The sequence below is a fragment of the Diabrotica undecimpunctata genome, chromosome 1 (assembly GCF_040954645.1).
Source record: "Diabrotica undecimpunctata isolate CICGRU chromosome 1, icDiaUnde3, whole genome shotgun sequence".
Taxonomy (NCBI): Eukaryota; Metazoa; Arthropoda; class Insecta; order Coleoptera; family Chrysomelidae; genus Diabrotica; species Diabrotica undecimpunctata.
The window spans coordinates 189,550,306-189,572,583 of record NC_092803.1 but is presented as its reverse complement, the minus strand read 5'-3'; the positions used below and the strand labels follow the sequence as shown (position 1 = coordinate 189,572,583).

At 33.7% G+C, this 22,278-nt stretch overlaps 1 protein-coding gene across 2 annotated transcripts in view; it reads right to left on the bottom strand.

Annotated features, from left to right (window-relative positions):
* Positions 1-7,358: 7,358 nt before the first annotated feature.
* LOC140432756 (uncharacterized) overlaps positions 7,359-22,278 on the bottom strand; it is a 61,654-nt gene continuing 46,734 nt past the window's right edge. Inside the window, exons 6-11 of one of the 2 annotated variants that reach the window (XM_072520841.1) lie at positions 21,506-21,596; positions 18,885-19,055; positions 17,772-17,901; positions 13,257-13,401; positions 9,907-10,012; positions 7,359-9,315 (exon numbers count right to left, since the gene is read on the bottom strand). In XM_072520841.1, coding sequence (XP_072376942.1) covers positions 9,121-9,315; positions 9,907-10,012; positions 13,257-13,401; positions 17,772-17,901; positions 18,885-19,055; positions 21,506-21,596 — 838 coding nt within the window. In that variant the 3' untranslated portion in view covers positions 7,359-9,120. Of the gene's footprint in view, positions 9,316-9,906; positions 10,013-13,252; positions 13,402-17,771; positions 17,902-18,884; positions 19,056-21,505; positions 21,597-22,278 lie in introns of those variants that run through there. The other variant, XM_072520842.1, reaches the window with a different exon arrangement.

The following is a 22,278-nucleotide window of genomic DNA, read 5'->3' as shown; positions in this document are numbered from 1 at the left end:
AGTCAACAAAGAACCAACCAGATGTAAACTAGAAATTGATGACATTAGTATTGAACAAGTAATGGAAATAAAATACCTGGAATTTCACTATCTAGATATGGAGACCTGGATAAAGAAGTGAGAGATCAAGTACAAAAAGCAAAAAGACTGGCAGGATGCCTTAATAACCGTGTATGGCGAAACACACATTAACAAGTCGAGAATTTATAAAGCCAGTGTAAAACCAATAATGACATGTGCCTCATAAACAGAACCCGACTCAGCCACAACGCAAAGGCTACTCGAAACGGCAGAGATGAGAGTACTGAGAAGAATTACAGGAAATACGCTGAGAGATCGAAAGAGAAGTGAAGACATTAGAAGAAAATGTAACGTACAGTGTATAAATGAATTTACACAAAATAGAACAAAAGAAACATGGAATAACCACATAAGCAGAATGGAGGTGACTCGTGTCTTCAAAATAGCAAGAGATAAGTCACCAATCGGTAGAAGAAGTATCGGACGACCGCGAAAAAGATGGAGTAACAACCTTCCATAGAGGTATTAATAAGCCAATGAACAAGCAGAATTGCTTATCAAGAGGAAGAAGAAGAAGCAGAAGATATTTATATGTATCCCCCAGTATCACAAGAAATATAGATAGTTTATGAGGAAAATATTTACACACTTATATCAAATACTTTATTATTTATTGGGCACATAACCTCAGCACTGTAGTAATTTCGCGGGAAAGTATACACAACCGCTAATAATGTTTGTAACAAAAATACTCATTGACGTTGAAAATAGTTAAGTCAAATATTTTGATCGAGAATGAATTATGGAGTTAAAATCGGATATTAAGCGCGTATTTGTCACATCCAGTGTCTATTTTTATACTTTCGAAATTTGCTATTTTAAATCGTTTATTTTTGTGACTTCACGACGAGATGAAAATAAAATAAAGGTTGGCTAGGGCCAAGTTAAAATAAATAATATATTACTTAGTAATACAGGGTGTTTCAAAAAAAGGTAACCCCGTCTCTAGGGTAGGTAAAAAACTGAAAAATAGTTGGGGTTTGCCTCTTTTTTCTAAAGATTCCATTAACCTTCTAAACGGTAGGGGATCAGCTATGATGTCATTAAATTGACGTTGAATTCTTTCTTCCAATTCTTGGCGTGAATTTACCTCTGTATCATAGACTTTTTCCTTAATATACGACCAAACTGCGTAGTCCAAAGGGTTAAAATCGCATGACCGAGGAGGCCAATGAATCGGAGCTTCTGCACCTCTACCAATCCATCGATTCGGAAAATGAATACTTAACCAATTACGACACCTTTTATCAAAGTGTGGTGGAGCTCCATCGTGCATAAAAAATAAAGATCTTCGCTCGTTTAGCGTTAAATCTTCTAATATCTCGAATAAGTAATTGTTTAAAAAATCAAGATACATATCACCATTTAAATTTCCAGGTAGAATATGATAACCTATTAATTTGTTACCTAAAGTTGCTGCCCAAACGTTAACTTTAAATGAGTGTTGGTAATGTGATTCCCTTTTGACTCGTGGATTCTCATCACACCAGTAGTGTGCATTATGGGAGTTAAACATACTTTGTCGCGTAAAGGTGGCCTCGTCCGTAAAAAGAATGCATTTAAAAAAATTTGGATTGTGGGCTGTCCTTTGTTGCAATGTTTCACAAAAATCCACTCTAACCGGTAGATCATCTGGCAAGAGCTCTTGGACTTGTCTGTGATGATAATGATGTAATTGCTGTTCTTTCAGTATCCGCCAAGTACTTGAAGAAAAAGTATTTGTTTGTCTTGCTATATTCCTTACGCTAACTGCTGGATCTTGATCAAGTACATTTAAAATATTATTTTCTTTATTAATTCTTCTTGTTGTTCTTGGTCTACCAGAATTTATTTTATTTGGTCTCACATTCCCAGTTTCTCGACAACGTCGTTCAACGGCTCTAAATGTTTTTTTACTTGGTAAGTTTCTTCTTGGAAACTTTTCTGCATAACGTGTCACAGCTGCACTAGAACATCCTAAACATTCGCCTAAGGTTAATAACATGTCAGCGTATTCAACATTTGAGTACATTTTGATTTGATTTTACAAATAACAAGGTTTCAAAACTCTAATTAGTGTTGATTTATCGTCATAACAATCAATAAATGTCGATTATTATGTCTTCTTTTTCTTAAATCAGGTGAGACATGTCTTGCATTTGATCGTGAAACTTTCACAAATTATGTTATGGTACCTAATGTTTTCTACAATTTCACATTTGCTGTGCCATGTTTCAAATAAATAAGTAAGTAACCAAATCAATATATATATTTTATCTTGTCCAATTGAATTTCTAATATTATTTATTTCTCTGGTTTAATTAATTTAAGTCTACGTATCAAATTGACATATATAATAATATTCGTAATGCTATGATTTTTTCCTAGGTTGTACATCATTTTGTTTCACTAGTTGTGCGTTTTTACTCCAAGTAATAATTATGTTGGGTTCTTGTTATATGCCTTGTTTTCCAAAAAATGAAAGATTTCAGCAAATTTGACACTGATTCCTACCGAATTTTGATTATATAATGATTATACATATTTTGGTATTGGCAACATTGTGATTAAATCACTCTGTGATAGAACCATTGGTCAGAGAAGAAGAGGAAGACCCAGAACAAGGTCCCTTGATAACATTGATGAAGACATGAGAAATATGGGAATACGTGCTTGGCGGAGAAAGGCGATGGATAGGGAAGACCGGAGAGAAATTCTTGAAGAGGTTAGGACCCACGCAGGGTTGTAAAGCCAGAATGATGATGATTGGCAACATTGTAGTTCCGTTGCAAATGATATGAGTATCTCAAATTAAAAAAGTATATATATATTTATATATATATATATATATATATATATATATATATATATATATATATATATATATATATATACATTAAACCTAGACCTAGAGTCTAAATAATTAACCGAAAATAAAACAAAAAAAATACTAAACATATTATACATGAATCAGTTTAATGCTTTCTGATGAAAATACGATGACGGTTTTCCGACACGTAAATAATTGTCCATGCGCGAAAGATGGAAACTCTAACTGAAGTTAATTCCGCAAATTTTCAACGGTTGACTTTGTGATGATTGTTGCCTCAATTATATTATTCACAGTCAGTCTCGTCTCATTGCATAATCGAGGTTGATTAATCTTACACAGCATAATGACAACTGATCCTACATTTAATTGTAAATTGTTAGATAGGTGTCCAGGCAATTCGAATGAATTCAAAAAGTTTGTAGGATAGTTGACGCCGTCATGCTGATTTATAACTGTGTCAACTGATTTGAATAAAAACCACTTTCCTGGAAGAAAATTCAGAGTAGTATATTCAACCGAATATACATATAAAATTTAATAAAAATCGGTCAAGCCGTTTAGGAGAAGTATGGCAACCAATTATGTGCCACTAATATGGCAATTAAAAAATAGGGGTTAGTAATGGAAGGGTAAAAATTATGGACTGTATGTATTTTTATTTTTTGTTCTTTTAATTAAAATTATGTTAAAAAAATAAAAGAATAGTTGGGGTAGAGCACCCTTACCCCTTAGGGGTATGAAAAAAAGATTACGACCTATTCTCAGACCAACCGAATACACATATAAAATTTCATAAAACTCGGTGAAACCATTTCGGTGGAGTATGGCAACTAATTCTGTGACACTAATATGACTAAAAAATAGGGGTTAGTAATAAAGGGGTGAAAATTAAAGGCTGTATGTGGCTGGGGCATTACAAAGACCAAAAATCAGGACAGTGAATTGCTATAGACCTTGACCAGTCGAAAACGCTGTCTTGGCTTTGTCTGCTGGACCCATTTCCATTTGTCAATATCCACTTTTTAAATCTATTGTTAAAAACCATTTGGTTCCAGTCATAGCATTCAAGGTGTCATCAATACGTGGCAATGGGTAACTATCCTTGACCGTAACATCATTTAATCCACACAGAATCTAGTACAGCCATCCTTCTTTTTCCCCAAGACAACTGGAGAACTCCATGGACTTTGTGATGGTTCTATTACACATTGTTCCTGCTTTCTCGGCTTCTTCTCGTTTTGATAACGGGACTCTTCTAGGAGTTTGTTTGATGGAGGCAATATTTCCAGTGTTTATTCGATGTTGGGTTACCTTCGTTCGCCTGTAATCGTTAGATGTCAAGGAGAATACATCTTCAGAAGTTTGCAGCACTTTGTCCTTCTGATTTTTGTCGAGATGTTCACTAGACTTCTGGTATAGGAGTTGAAATGGTGCAGTTAATTTTAAAGCCATCGGTGATTTTTGTGGTTGTACAATACAATTTCTGATACTAATGACACCCTCGAGAGTGCCCATTGAAATTCCTTTCTTTAATTGAACATCGTGATCGTTAAGATTCATTATTAAGGCAGGGAACGAGTTGCCGTGTATTCTAACTAGACTTCTTGCTGAAAGGATGTCTTGAGGGATTTGTTGGATAGCTGGTTCGAAGATTCTGAGTACAGTAGTCGGTAAGTCTGGTTCTGGTTTCGCAACAACAGATATTATAATCTCGGATCGGACTGGTAATAGAACATCTTCTTCAACACAGATGCGGCATATTGTTTCACTACATTCTGTTGACATCAACACCACTTCTTCATCTTCAATTTGAGAAACATTTGCTTTTAAATTTAAGTTAACGTTATCAAGAAACAAGATATCAGCAACATGAAATCAGCTACTAGCACACGACGTATGATTTTCTGCCCTCCGAGCTGCAACTCCACGTCGATATAACCATGGATAGGAGCTATTGTTCCGGTTGCGGTTGTTAAAGTATAACTTCTCTCGCATCGATGGATCTCCGAAACATATATCATCCTTGGGTGGACTATAAGTGTGAGTTGCGAAAGTATCAATGATTATTTGACAATTTTTTCCATTAAGCTTACCAGAAATCATAAGAGTTTTCCCGTTGTGCGGAAGTTGTGAAACTTTATCTACTGGGGCATTGTAGGAGGCAACCAGATGTCGGCTGGTTTCTGCTCGACATTGATTTCTATGATGACCTTAGTTCTTCACACTTTTAACATCTAAGTGTGGTTGGACGACTGTTGCGGCTCCTATTTTCTAATCGCTTGAGAAAACATTCAAGTCTTGCTAGTTCACCAAATTTTTCATTATCGGTGGTGGCCTGAACCTGGCGAATTCTTATGTGAGGTACTTTTTGAGACAGTTTTGTCTGCTTCGTACTCTAATGCATGAGCCAAGACGTCTCCTAGTGTTTTATTTCTAGCCATTCGCACAACCTGCTGAATTTCGACGTCGCATAGTCCATCTACAAAACTCTGTACAGCCAGTTGTTCCAGAAAGTCATCTGGGGCAGTAGGAGAGGTTAGTCTGATAAGGCGTGCTATATCGGCTTTAAATTCTTGTAGATACCGGATTTCTGCTGTCTGGACCTTCATTGACTTTGGCACACTTGCTGCAGATGTTTGTCACCATATCGCTTTTCCAATTGAGACACCAAGCTGGAAAAGTTTTTTCGCTGTTCCTCAGAGGTGGTCTGCAAAACATTTAAGGCTTTTCCTCGGAGGAAACAAGTGCAGTGGCCTTTTCTTCATCCGACCACGAATTGGCTTGTGCAGCTGCAAGAAACTGTTTCAGATAAACATAAACTGACCGACTAGTCGTGCCATCGAATGTTGGTTAGATTTTAGCTGCGCTAGGATGACGTGCGAATTGAGGAATGGTTGCAACATTTGTGTGAGTCATTATTTCGGCTATATCATCTCTCAATTTTCGGTCCAATTGCTGCATCTCTGTTCGCAGTTGCGAGGTGTTCTCATTCATAACCTCTTGTATCTTTGTGCCAAGTTGCATTGTGGTCTCAGTAGCGGCTTCTTGTATCTCTGTACGCAGTTGTGTAGTAGTATCACGCACTTCCGCATGAAGTTCTGAATTGGTTTTTTATATCTTCGTCTCAAGTTCTACCAATTTTACAAATATGTCTTCTTTAAGACCACCTAACTGTTCCGTGATTGTAGCTTGGTTTTCTTCTACATTTTATTGCAATTCAGTCTGGTTTTCGGTCATCTTACTTTTAAATTTTCTTGCAATGTAGTCATCAGACCAAGTATAAGTCCGGAGCCTAGTCTCCATTGACATTTTATTTTCCATTCAAAAAATCCTCTTCGTAAATTTAATGAAATTTTTGAAATTATACTTCTATACGCGCGCTCCACGTTGGAAATTTGTATGGGAGTGAATCTGTGAAATCATTACATATGTAAGATAATGAGTAAGAGAGAGACAGAAGATATATTATCACTCTCTTCCTCTCTCGAATATAAAAATGTTCCTTTTGTATATATATTTAATATTATATATATATTATATAATATATACATATAATATTATATATATATATATATATATATATATATATATAATAAAATATTTATTAATATTATTATTTATGTGATATGTTTTGTATTATTTATTAAATGTTCATAATTATATTAGTCTTTTATATTTCAAAATAATAATCTCAATAAATCACTGTATGACCCAGAACTGTCAATTTTGAAATACGTTTGTGTCATGTCCTCGGTAGTATAGTAGTCAGTATCCCCGCCTGTCACGCGGGAGACCGGGGTTCGATTCCCAGTCGGGGAGGACTTTTTTTATTAATATTATTACATTATTGTCATTTTTAAATACTTATGGATATTGCATTTTAATTTGAATTGTATTATTATATGGAATTATGTTGCACTGTATTGTAGTGTATTTTTTATGTATATTATTGTCATTTTTAAATACTTATGAACATTGCATTTTAATGTGTATTGTATTATTATATTGAATTATGTTGCAGTGTATTGTATTGTATTTTTATATTAATAACAAAATAAACAATGATTTTACTGCAGAGTATGTGTAAAAAAAGTTTTGCATTCAACTCCTTTCATATATATATAAAAATAAAAATATACATTTTCATCAAAATATTGATTCAATCCTTCATTTACTATACTCCTATTATAGGTCACATGTTGTTTATTAATTGTTAGTAAGTTGTTATTAATTCTGTTTCTCTTTCTGCTATGTCTTACCTATAGCATTACATATGTAATGATTGTGCAGATTGACTCCCAAATAAATTTGTAACGGCGAATGCGTGCATAGAAGTGTAACTTCTACCGGTAGTCCCACTGGACTGCCACACCCGTTTTTTTAAATGTCTTGAATATAATCATGCATAACGTAAACCAAAACAGCCAGTTTCATTTCTGTAGCTTAGATAAGTGAATAAAACGTCTTATATTCGAATCATACTGTTTATTTCGTAAAAGACATGTACATCTTTATCATTAAAGAATATTGCAAAACTAAATCAAGCACTTTTGGTTCGATCACAGTAAATCACTGATTAATATCAATTAGTGTAATACATTATAAGCTTATATTAATTATGCGTAACTTAGAAACAAATTGGAACCAACGCTGTCGTCAACTCGTACTCCTCATCCAACACATAAATGAATAAAGAAAGAGAAGATAGTAAATAGGTTCGTTCCAATTCCTTGTATAACAATCCATCATCCGGTTATCGCCATGAGGATTATAACAAAGGCTTTCTATAAAAAAATAACCGTTTATGGTGCAAACAAAACTAATTTTTAAACGACGATTTTGGTAAATCAATTTACCCAACATTGTTTGAATTAAGTTGCAAATTTTATTATAAAAATATGATAGTCGAAATTAATTATCCCACTAGAGGATTCGATATCCCTGATGATTTTGGTGAATCTATTTAGAGCGAATTTAAGATATCTACAATTGTCGTATTTTAAAACGAACCTATAGAGACGGAATAATGAAATTAACATATATGGCGTTTTGCTAAGACTTGTAAAATTTAATAACTTTCCCAAAAGTCATCTAATGGTACGAAAAAACTCATAATTTCGACTTTGTTCCTTCATTGTTTACAAGTAAATATGTTTTTTCAGGTTCTATTTTTATTTTTTGTCCATTTTTTTGTTTCACTAGAGTTATAGCAATGATCGCCAAGTAAAGATAGAGTTTGGCAGCTTTTTGAGGCTTAATCAGGTATGAGGCACATAAACATTGGTAAATCCAAAATAGTCAAGAGTATGTAGTACATAAAAGTATATTTGTCTCAAAGATGACTCATTTTTAGATCTCAAATTTAAGTTTGCACCCATTACATGAAACCTAATAATTAAATGTACTTATTTTCCCAGAAAATTTTTGATAATTTCTTCCTTACTAAATGCCACAATCAGATCACTTTCACTCTACTCATAATTTAATTTTTTTATTCCTGTTTTAATCAAATTTCAGAATAATTTGAAACAAAATGTTGGCCTATGTGCTTTTTACGTGATATTAGTTTATTTGGAAAGTTACATCTAAGCTATACCCACCTTAAGTGGCGCCATCTATTCAGGAGTGACGGAAGATTAAAATAAAAATTACCTACAACATTTAAGATTTGGCTGGAACGAGTCAATCGGCATATTTGTTCAAATACTGGTAGAAATTCTGTAGAAACTGTCTTTGGTAACTATAATAATTAAAATTATACACACAGTAGAAAAGAGTTAACAGTAACTCTCATTGTCAATAAATATAAAAAAAGTGAATACATTTTTAATCGTCAACTCTCTTTGTTTACTAATTTTTCGTTTATTTATGACTGTTTTTAATGTACAATAGATTATCGATTCTCCAACGGATTATCGCCGTAGCGACGGATTAGCGCCGGAGCAGCGGATTCTATCTTTATTAGCAGATCATCGCGTAGGCAGCGTATTATCGCTGTGTACGCGGTTTATAAGTTCGACAGTGGTATTATATAGCCATTCTAGCGGATTATCAAAATTCCTTGGCGGTTTATAATTTAGTTATTTTTTTCTTCCAAAGTCATTAAATTATTTGAAAAGACCATTTCTTACAGAATTTCTACCGTCCTTTCTTAATAAAAGATACTCTCTGTACAAATAATGAAACGTTTCGTACATTTACAAAATTAATTTAAAATACATCCAGTTTCATCTGGATAGACTCCTGCACGGCCTGGCAAGAGAAACGGCCTCGTCTGCGTATTGGCCGCGAGTGACTTTGGCGAAGAACGGATGAAGCAATGCATCTCGCAAAGAGATCCTTTCGGCAGGGTCGTATTCTAACATTCGGAAAATAAGATCGAAGAGCGAGTTGTGATCCGATTCTTCGGACTGTTTATATTTCTGGAAGAAAAAATAGATGGTTTTTATTTATAGTTATAAAAAGTTATGTAGTGTTATATCTGTTTAATTCAGATTTTTAACAGGCGTTTAATCACCAATTATGAGGTAGAAAACTGTTAAATCCTTCCAATTCAAACTCTCTAGAGACCAGATACTGTTCAGATATGTTAAGTGATTTCTTTTTATTTATTTTATACGAATAAAAACATTATATAAAATTTCTTTGGCTCCAACTTTGACAATAGAGAGAATATTTCACTAAACCTTCAACTTGAGGTCAGTATTAAACATTTATATAATTGACGATTAATCACCAATTATGAGGTAGAAAACTGTTAAATTCTCCCAATTCAAACTCTCTAGAGACCAGATATTGTTAAGTGATTTATTTTTATTTATTTTATACGAATAAAAACATTATATAAAATATTTTTGCTTCCAACTTTGATGATAGAGAGAATATTTCACTAAACCTTCAACTTGGGAGCAGTATTAAACCTTTATATAAATGACGATTACTTCTCTACTAATTTAATGCTAGTATATAGGGCTATTAAATTAGACTTAAGCCAAAAAAATAGATTGACTTACCGATAAATGTTTACAATTGTTTTTAACATATCTCCCCGCTGCACTCTTTTCATCCCACTCCAGTTTTCCTTTGTAGAAGTACCTTGTCTTCGTTCGTTTCGCCATACTGTAACAAAATATATATTTAAAAAAAAGTTGTAATAATGTGCCAAAGTTCAATATCTAAAAACTAATACACAACCAAAAAAAATACTCGAAAACATTATGTACGAAAAAGTTTAATCAAAATAATACTTTCTGATAAACAATATTTTTGGTATTTTTTGGATTTGCATAAATATACAATAATGACAGTTTTCTGACGCGCGAAAACGTGACGAATGATTCTCCATGTTCGAAACATGGAAACTCCAAGTTGATTCTGCAAACCTCCACCAATTGGCATAACGATTTGTTTATTGTTATTGCAAATCCCAAAATGCAGATGGTTAAAATCAAATGGTAAGTTCGTTGGAATTAATGGTATACACAGGATCCAGACATCCTCTCTTGTGTATTTTTCATTAATGATCGTTGTCTTAATGACATTATTCATTAGCTTTTTCACAGTAAGTCTTATTCCATTGCGCACTCGAGGTTGATTAATGTTACGCAAAATAATAACAACTGATCCTACTTTTAATTGTAAGTTGTGGGGTAGGAGTCAGATGGAGGACATTGTGTTGTGCTCGCTGTTGTTGTGTTTGATGTGCACTAACTTGTTCCATTCTAAGCGTATCCACTTCATTTCTATCACTCTAGAACGAAATTCTGAGATGCCAATACGCCTATTATCATTTTCTGTATCTCGTTGCTCATCAGTACCGTTAGCACGTGATGTAGCTTGTCGCATATTTGCTTGACTTCAACGACGTAGTCTTCTTCTTGGCGTTTTAAATTTAAAAAGGAACATTACAGTTGTCACATAAAAGTGGGTTAGTGTGACCAATTATATGCCAGTGGAAAAGTCGGATATGTCCTAAACGAAATCGAGTAACAACAACTGGATGCGCCCAGTTTGTCATTTGATATTTCCATAATTTTACAGATTTTTTTATTTCGCGAAGTTTCGATGCTGAAACATTCCACTGGTGTTGCCACTAATTTCCGACCCTTACCTCATCAAATGATTTTTAAACATTTAGCACTACATTTCTCACTTCACTCGCGGTTTCACCAGTTCTTGCTTGTTGTGCTATGGGATCTGCTGCTTCATTTCATTGGAGGCTAATTGAAGGAATTTAATTAAAATATACAGTATCATTGCTGTTTTGTATGAAAGCCTAGTTATCTTTTGATGAAAAGGGCAATTGGATCTGTCGTATAAAGTTGGTTTATGATTTTGAATCGGTAATTATAAGAGCATTGGATATTTTACTAGAGTTAATACGAGTAATTAAGGATCTTAGTAGTTTCTACTCAAATCGACAATTAGATCTTTGCGGATCAAATTTTAGCCAGATGCACGTGACCGGAAGAGAGAAAGTATTGTGATAAAATGAGATAGAACACTGCTCTGTATTGCAGACGCAACTTCCGCATAGATAAATTGAAGTAACGGCAATTTATCCAACTATAGTAGTTGTTTTGGATATTAGAAAATGTACGTTTGTTGGTAAAAGTATTTATTATTAAGTAATAGGAAGGTGGCGATCGTAACTCAGTAACTAGGTACTGGTTTACCAAACAAGACGAAAATATTTTAATTTCTAATTTAACTGAGCCGGCACCGTACCTCTGTAAAGTTATCAATCCTAGCTATGTATGTAAGTAGTCGCTAATACTAAAAGATGTATCAGTTGGCAGAAAGCGGTGGCTTTCCAGTTTCTGCCCATAAACTCTTTATTGGGCTGGTTCGGAAAGCTTCCGTGGCTAATCTTAATGCCGTAGTTTGAATAACTTTAGGATGATGTAATACCGTTTCTTTGACAGATGAGTATACTATGGAACCGTAATCTTTTATATGAAATGAGGGTTGTATAGACATGTATTTTCGGGAACGTTTTTTAATATATTTGTAGTATACATCCTAGAAGAACTATATACCAAGTTTCAAGAATCTAAGGCCTTTTTATAACGAGATATCTATAACTTTGGTAAATCTATTGTTCCCAAATTTAATATGTTAATATGGTTTTAACTTGATTCAAAAGAAAAATACGTAAAAAGTTTTTAGACTGTGGGACCTTCAATAGTTAACGCATAGATGGACAGATAGGCAGACGAACAGATAAGAACACAATTTCAAGAAGGAGCTGTCGGGTTTTCCTTCTTGTTACGGTGAAAGAAACCAAGTGCACTTAGTGAGAGAATGAAGTGTAACAAGTTATATATCTCCCATTTCAAATGATTTCCAGATATTCCATTATTATCACCACGTTACTATTCCTATTTATAGCGCTTTCATTTTTCTAACCATAACTGCTCTTAAATTTTGATGGTGCTGTACCACGATTTATCTATACTACTTCGGAGACTGTTTTTATTGCATCCAACTAGGCCGTATTTTCAGTTCCCCTATAATTAATTTCGTCTATGTTTAGTCCTGTTAAAAAGTACCTATTACTTCTGCCGTGTAACCAATTTTGTAATATAAACACAGATGCACTTTCTTTCTCGTAGATATGACTGCTAGTGATTTATCAGATAAATGTTTTAAGCTATGTGATGCTTTAAATTTTGATGATTCAAAAGATCTAAATTATGCTTATCTAATAGATGAATTCGAAGTACTTTCCACGATTGTGAAGCCCAAGAGTACACCTAAAGAAACCCTGAAAATGATTAGAGAGTATAATTTTGATTTCATACCCAACGTTGATTTAAGGATTTTATTAACCCTGCCAGTGACAGTGTCCTCTGGAGAGAGAAGCTTTTCAAAGCTGAAACTAATAAAAACCTACTTAAGATCAACTATGTCCCAGGAAAGTCCCTGAATCTTGAAGAATTATTAAAAGACTTTTCCCGTGCCAAGGCAAGAAGAGTGCTACTTAATTTAAAAAGTAAGTTTGTAATTCTGGATATGGATAGTGAGTTTTTAGATATTAAAACATGTTAATATATAGTTCTGTAGTAAAATTTCATACAAATATTGCAAATATATCTGTTTTTAAACGTTTATCTTTTAAATAAAGTGACAAATGGTGTATTAAATAATTTAGCACAAAGCACACATCAATAAATATATAATCGTGGTTTAAGTTGACGATCGCTGAAGGAAGGCGGTGGTGAGTAAAAGGGTCTACCAAGTGAGGGGGGGGGGAGCACGGTCAGCGATCTTGCCCTGGGCGGCAATATTCTGCTGTTATATTTTTGTTTATTTTTAAATGCATCATGTTGCTAAAAGTACATAAAAAATGAAACTAACCAACCTGATTGGAATTTCTCCTATGATCCTTTGCATCATCGCTAAATGTTCTCTATTATCGTGAGTCTGGAACAACGTAATACCTAAGTATAATTCGAATAATATACAGCCTATCGACCAAACATCGCACGGTTGAGACCATCCTAATTCTGAAAAGAAAAATTAAAAAAAAAATCAGAAAAATAATGTAATTTGTGGGAGCTCAAAGAGTAAATAATTCTATTACGTTTGGTATACAGTTACTGTTTTTCAAAATATCACTATTAGTTCAGACGGGATCTGTTTTAAATTGGACATTTTCCATAGAATCTATTTTTTTTGCTGGAATCACTTCAGGATGTACCTTGTGCTTAATTTTTGATCTGAAAAAAAAAACGAAAATTTTTACTCTTGGCACCCATATTTTCGCCTATAAAAAGCAAAAATTTTCAATTTTTTTCAGATTTTGTTAAATAACAAATTAAGTACAAGGTTTGCGACTGGCGCATATCGTAATTATTGATACAAGATACATCCTGAAGTTATTCTAACAAAACAATAGAATCCTATGGAAAATGTTCATTATAGCCTGCTTTTCGACAGATCCCACCTTAACTATGTTTCAATTATTTCTTACCGAAATACTTACTTATTCATCTAATGATATCTATATATTTCAACCTATCTAAAAAACCTAAAAAAATGAAGTAAAGCCGCCGTAACATTTATATTCTGAAACTTTTAATCTATTAACTGTGTTACAAGTATTATTTTGGACTTTTGGCATTTCAACCACATGCTGTTTCAGGTTAAAATTTCGAAACAAAAATAATTTTTTCGGAAAATATCTTTTAGAGAAATGTCTTCTCTTATTCTATTTTTCCCTTACATTTGTCTATATCTTAACAAGGGCTGGTAAAAAAAAATTTCAAGACTAATGTCTAGAAACTTTATTTAAAATATTATAAACCATTCCACATTATCCCCTTCAATAATATAATCCCCTTGGTAATGTATACACGCTCGCAACATCATTTCCACTACTAAAGCACCCTGAGAACTGCCCTTATGAAATTATTAATAAGAGGTCTGGTGAGTAGTCGGAATAAAGAGTGACAGTCTGTGGTTTTTTGTGCAGAAATCACAAATAAGTAACATATAATTGATTGATGTGTTGTCATAATGCAGCACTCTATCCCCATTTCGCTACAGCTCCGGCATCTTCCTTCGCTCAGCCTTCGCAGGTGTTTCTTTGGTTAGAATTTATTCACACATGTCTTATATACCTATGCGATATACCCTATTAGCGTTTCTCAGTAATTATAATACTAGAGATAGGCTCATCAGGAGCTGGCGGTGTCTAATGTTTAGACTATTAGTGAGTATTACTGTTGACTAGGGGTAGCGATTATTGGATAAATGGCCAATGTTGAAAATGGAGGGTTACGGTGATATACAGACAAATTAAAGAAGTAACCTACTATAAACAAGGACTTTACCAGATCAAATTACGTCCTATCAGTATCATCAGAAAGCGCCCCTTTAAAGATTCACACCGAAATAATAGTTATCCCTATGAGTTCAGATCGCACAAGGCAAGAGGCTATATTTTGCAATTAAGTTTAAAGCTAAACTAAAAACATTATATGGTCTTTGAAACTGTGCCTCGACGTAATCACGTCCATCAGATCGATTTTCGAAGACCGTCATTTATCTTCTTCTTAAAGTGCATATCCGTCCAGGATGTAGGCGATCATCACGGCTATCTTTACTTTATTTATTGCAGCGCGGAACAGTTCAGTGGTAGTCGTGTTATACCACTTTCGTAAATTTTGAAGCCAGGAAATGCGTCTTCTTCCCGGTCCTCTCTTACCATTTACTTTCCCTTGGAGAATCAGCTGGAGAAGGCCGTAACGTTCTTGATTTCTCATTACATGTCCTAGATATTCCAACTTTTTAGTTTTGACGGTCATGAGAATTTCACATTCTTTCCCCATTCTACGCAGGACCTCCACATTAGTAACTCTGTCAACCCAGGATATACGTAAGATGCGCCTATAACACCACATTTCGAAAGCTTCGGGCCGATTCATAGATGCAACAGTCAGTGTCCATGCTTCCATTCCGTAGAGCAGAACTGTGAATATGTAGCAGTTCAATAGACGGCATTTTGTTTTTAATGATATGTCTCGACTGTTGAAAATGGTTCTCATTCTAACGAATGCTGCTTTTGCTTTTATTATTTGCTGTTTAATTTCTGTTGAGTAGTCCCATTGGCTATTTAAATTGGTGCCTAGATATGTATATTGCTCGATTCTTTCGATATTCTGTTGGTTGATTGTAAGTTGAGCGTTTAGTATTGGTTTTTTACTAATTGTCATAAATTTGGTTTTCTTTATGTTAAGAGCTAGTCCGTATCTGTTGCTGACTTCTGTTATGCGATTTGTTAATATCTGTAAGTCATTCAGATTATCGGCAAAAACTATAGTGTCATCTGCATATCTAATGTTATTCAACCATTCACCGTTTATTAGTATTCCTTTCGCACAACCGTCTAAAGCTTCCTTAAATACCCATTCAGAATAAATGTTGAACAACAATGGAGACAAAATACAGCCCTGTCGTACTCCACGTTCTACTGCAATTTTATCTATTGTCTTCTATTTTGATTGTAGTAAATGTTTCTGATAATTCTAAGATCTTTGGATCTTTGTTGTCAATTCCAATTTCTTGCATTAGAGTCATTAATTTGTCATGTTTTACTGTGTCAAATGCCTTCTGGTAATCTATAAAGCATACGTATATGTCACAATTCACATCCCTGCATCTCTGAAATAGCACCTGTACAGCAAAAAGGGCCTCCCGTGTTCCCAGAGCATCACGAAATCCGAATTGTGTTCTTGTTAGTTGTTCCTTACATTTTGTATATATTCTTTTGTGAATGATCTTTAGAAATGTTTTAAGTAAATGGCTCATAAGGCTTATAATTCTATAGTCTTCGCACTTTCTCGCATTGGGTTTTTTTGGAAGATTTATAAAAGTTGACACTAACCACTCTTGGGGAACCACGCCCGTATCATATATACTGTTAAATATATTTGTCAACCATTTTATGCCATCATAGTCCATAAGTTTTAAGAATTCTGAGTGAAAATTATCAGGGCCTACTGCTTTACCATCTTTGGTGCTTTTGATGGCATATTTTACTTCTTCGACTGTAAATGGTGGTCCAGATTCGCAATTGGTGTTTGTTGTAATACCAGTGTTACTTCGTATATCTTCAAAAGTTTTTTCTATGTATTTAATCCAAATATCTCTTTTATGCTCTATTTCCAGTACTATGTTTCCCTGATTATCTGTCAGGAATCCAGTGTTCTTGTGTTTATATAAGCCTGCCGCTTCTTTAATCGTTTTATGGAGGTTAAAGGAATCATGTTTATTATTTTTTTTTGTTTTTATGGTGTCATTTATGGTGGGACCAAAACCCTGCTTCTGAGTACCAAACACTCTTGTCTATGATCAGCTTAGAAATCAGCTGAAGTGTGAATAACGAAGCATATGAATGACGAAACATGTGGAATTCATATAAAGGCTATATCCAAGAGATTTATTAGTCTCCAGGACGTCAAGATATTCTCTTAGTTAACGCTTAGCCAAAGTTATTTAAGGCTATATTTGGTATTTTCGAGTTGGCATTCAAAATAATAAAATGGCTTATGATACCTACTATGTTTCAGCTTTATTTGGATAAAGAAGAAATGATACAGAATATGCTCTGCAGATGTAGAGCAATTGGCTAATAAAAATTCCAAAACATCGGTGAGGATGTTCAAACAACTCCCCAGGTAATGACAATACATTCTGAAAGGATTTTAAAGTTTTTTTCATCTCATAATTATTAATCAAACAAGAACTTGATGAAGCCCAGTTTCGATGTGTGGAGGTGAAATAAAGTATCAGTTTAACCAAACAAAGGAGTTTTAAACTTAAAGTAACCTTTTCAAGCAATTCAAAGTTGAAATATCAATAAGAACCATTAAGTATTTCTATGACGTCAAAGTTCTTTCATTAGAAATGTGAGGCGCAGTTAGTAGGAAAAAAAATATTTATTATTTTTTTATCGGAATATAAAATAAATCTACATTTAAGTTGTCAACTAACCATAATAAAATGCATTACTGTCTGTATCTAATGTTGGTAGACTGCCAAAAACGACTAATTTCCAACGATATGTTCGTATGAATCGGTAAGTTTTTAATATCAAATGCATTCGCCAAAATTATAAAGGAAAGTGAACATAAATTGGTAAATATAAATTATAACACAGCCTGGGGAAAGTATACGTCCAGTTATGCCAAAACTAAGATGGAAGGATGGAGTTGATGTTGGAAGGTAAATTGGTGCGACAAACTCTCAACTTTTGTCAGTGAATAGGACTGAATGGCGAAGGACTTGGGAAAGCCGAAACTCTACTTCAAGACTATAGCACCAGTTATGATAATGATGAACATAAAATGGTGTATGAAAATTATTAACTTACCCAAAATAACTTCTGGTGCTCTATAGTGACGGGTCGACACTATCGTACTGTGATGTTCGTGGTCGAATGTAGCACTACCGAAGTCTATTAATCTCACGTCAGTTCTTTTTACCCTCCGCACGTCTTTCCTCTGGAAAATTAAATAAAAAATAATAAACTTTAATCAAATAAAAGGCAGATATCGATCACAGTTTTTTATTAAATCTTGCCCAAGTACTCTCGCTCTCAGAGTATCTTCAGGGGCATCTGAAATAAGCCAAGAAACGTTTTTTCAAGTGAAGGAAAATTAAGTAACTTCGAAAAAAACTCGATGTTGATTGTTGATAAAAAAATTATAACATTTTAGACTTAATTCCAACAATTTTATAAATGCCATAAATATTAAATAATAAATTTATACAATACTAGATAAAGGACAAACAGTTTCAAAAATTTTTCAAATTTGAAGAAGCTACATAGTTGGTGACAGCAGGGGAGAGAATGGCTGTTGGTCTTTTAAAGGAAATGTTAAAGTGACCTCTGACATATGATAACTTGGATGAGCAGTAACAATCATGATGATGTGATCATAAACAAATAAATTATGTTAGAACATCGAAAACTGAAAAAATAAATTGACTTGTTTGGGCTTTTTCCATAAAAAGTTCCACATTTTACATAAAAAGACCACCAAATTATTAGGGGTAGTCCATAACAGTTTAACTATTGAACATTGAACTGTTCCCATTTTGAAAGGGCGCAACAGAATCGCACTTTGCTGAGATGTTTTCGATATGGCATTACGATACGATCCCATTTAAAATTATCTTACAAAATGGCATCCGCATGCCCTTTTTAGTGATTACGTCACCAAAATATAAAACTATAAACAGATACTTTAGTCCAATTACCCCCAAAAATGTATTAATTTAAGTTTAGTGGCTGAGACAATAAATGGAGGGGTGAGACACTTTAGATTGGTACCTATATATGATTATAGACGTAGTGTGCAATAATTTTGAACTAGTACCGCTTCGTCATAGAAATGATGGGATCTATATGTATCCATTTATCATATAATAGTATAATGGAGGAAGATAATCAATTAGTACTCTAATTTACCGATTAACTTACCTTTTTTACATCGTACACCAAGTCGTATGATGAATCTACAAAGAGTATATTTTCCGGTTTGAGATCTGTATGCGTCAGTCGGTTTTCGTGAAGAAATTTGACTGAATAACACAACTGATATCCGATATGTCTAACTTGTTCTAGTGGATACGGTTGGTAATTGTTATCTTTCTGAAACAAAAAATTACTTAAAAATGTTAGCCGTATGCTATTTTTTTATTTAAATGTTGTCTTAGCAAGAGATATGATATTATTATAACTGTATATATCTAAATAGAAATAATTATACTAAGATTTCGTCACTTAAATCTAAATCCAACTAGCTCGCGAAAGTAAGGTAGGTCTTCATCCTTGAGATGCCACCATAGAAGTGTCTGTCCTTCCTTCAGGAAATTACCAGCTCTCCTTAAAAAAGTATCAGTGGCATATGGTCAACCTTTCTCTAATTCAAGGCAAACTAAAATGATATCTAAGGTACGTTGACACATACAAAAGAATCGCAGTATCAAAGTTACGCGTACAACAGAAGAGTTTGCCAGACAATCTATTCGACCAGAAAATTTGCTTAACAGCACCTGGATATAATATTAAATAATAATAATAACCTACGACATATTAGCAATAGCTGTCAATCTATCAAATAGACATTTAAATGCAACGAAGAGTTTAATACCGTCAAAAGGTCTAAACTTTGCTGTTACTCATACATCTATTCCAAAATTAGGCATAATTAGCTCAGTGGAGAAACTATCCCAATATTTGCCAACCCACGAAAAAGGAGAATACCGAGGACTATGTAAAATTTAATTGGAAATGTCTAATAAAATTAAACAGAACATAAGCAAAGAGGAACTAAAAGCTGTAAAAACTTGAAAAAATGATGACTCCATAATTATTACTCCAAGACCATGTTGTTTCTTAGGCTGGTTACATAGGCAACGGCTTCATGCTAATGCATGATAACGCTTGATGTCATACAGCGCGGATTACGAAAGATTACGTGGCCAACATCAATATAAAACAATGGACTGGCCTCCAATATGTCCGGATATGATTCCCATCGAGCACCTATGAGATAAACTTAAACGCATAGTTCGGATCCGTAATTCAGCACCAGCGTCAGTGGCGGAGCTAAAACTGCATTAGATGAAGAGTGGGAAGCGAATCCTCAAGAATCAATCAGTCAAACTTAATAAAAACTTTGAGAAATAAAAACTAAGAGATCGCATGGAAAGTGTAGTACAACTCATCTTTTTCTTTAGGTGCCGTCTTCTTAGCGAAGGTTGGCGATGATCTCTGCAAAGTCTTCCCTATTTTGGGCTTTCCTTATTAAACTTTGAAAGTCTAATCCTGTCCAATATTTGATGTTGCGCAGCCAGGTCATTTCTCGTCTACCCGGGCCGCGTCTGTCTTCTATTTTCCCTTCTATAATAAGCTGAAGGAAGTTATACCTGTCGTGTCTAAATATGTGTCCAAGATAAGACGTTTTACGCTTCTTGACAATTTCTGTGAGTTCACGTTCTCTATTCATACGCCTTAAAACTTCTTCATTTCTAACGCGGTCGGTCCATGGAATTTTCAGCATACGACGAAATACCCACGTCTCAAAGCTCTCTAAACGTCGTAACGAGCTGACTGTTAACGTCCAAGCTTCCACGCCGTGTAATGGTACACTATATACATAACACTATCATGCGGATTGTAGGGCAAATCAAGATTACGGGTAGTGAGTAACTGTCGCATATTTAAGAAGGTGTTTCTTGCCTGTTATATTCTACATTTAACCTCTTGTTCTTGGTCTAAGGTTTCATGTATCCAACAGCCTAGATACTTAAACACTTTTTCACTTGTTCAACTAGATTGTTGTTGACTAGTATGTTTATAACTGGTGTGTGTGTTTTTTTTTTTTGAAATTACCATTGTTTTGGTTTTTTTTTACATTCACCTTAAGGCCGTATAGTTCTCCTTCTCGCACTACTTTGGTTAACAGAATTTGTAGTTCTTCACTGCCAGCAATCAGTACTGTATCATCGGCATTCCTGATATTGTTCACGATTTTTCCATTGACTTTTATTCCTTCTTGTGTTTCATCTAGAGCATGTGCAAAGATGTCCTCTGAGTACAAGTTGAATAATAATGGTGATAGTATACAACCTTGTCTAACTCCTCTTTGGATGTTTATGGTTTCAGTATCACCCATTTCATTTCTGACAAAGGCATTTTGGTATACGTGAATACAACTCAGAAGAGGAAATACTAAGTATTAATTTTGATTCTTTATGTTAATTTACTTTTATATTTATTACATAATGACTTTCATGTATAACATGTTTCCTCGCATACAATATTAAGTTATCTTTGTTGTTATTTACTTACTAACTTTATAAATAATCGTGTCATTGCAATAAAACTTACTTCTGTTTACGATATTTCACTTTTAATTTTACATATATTGTTGATATACACTGGCCAAACAGAGTAGTCAAAAACTATAACTTATTTTACTTTGAAGTCGATTGATTTGCTCGTAAGTGCATTATATAATAATTATAAAAGAAAAAGTGTGTATACCTATAAATTACATACAAATTAAATATTTAAAATAAAAATTAGAAACTTACCAAAAAGTCGAAAACGCTTAGTCCTAACATTTCAAAAGTAATACACATATGGCCATAATAGTCAAACCAATCCAACATTTTTACACATAAACTGAAAAAAAAGAATAAAATTATGTATTTAATTTAAACTAAAACACAAACGATATATTAATTGCTGACTACAAGTATATGCGAGATGTTCATTATTGACAAATATATTTATGGAAGATATTGAAACAAATATTATTTTTGAACAAAACTTAAATGAGAATTTACTGCAGCAAACTCAGAGGAACAACAAAAAGAACAATTCATAAAAAAAGTACTCACAAAGGCAAAGAAGCAACTTCCAAATACGAATAACAGAAAAGAAAATCGGAAACCAATATTAAATAATATTGAGAATAACCAGTTAAGTTGGTACAGACATTTTGCAAAATAGAATATAGTAGACTGGTCAAAAGGGTTTACAAAGCAAGAAGAACAAGAAGCAGAATGGAAGGAGTGGAAAAATGGATAGAATTAAGAAAAGGTATCACCGACGCCTTTAGAAGAAAAAGCATCTAAAGAAAAAAAATGGATAGCGACGATGATTAAAATTGAAGGGGCTTACAAACTAGGTGAAAAAACATGTCTTATAAAAGCAAAAGACATAAATAAAAAAATAAAAATTATGCGGAATAAAAACAAACTAAGATCAACGAAGCCAGAAATATACATTAATGATGATCTAGCGCACGAAGAGATGAAGATACAACAGGAAATAAGTAAAATTGGAAAATTAGAAAAACTTG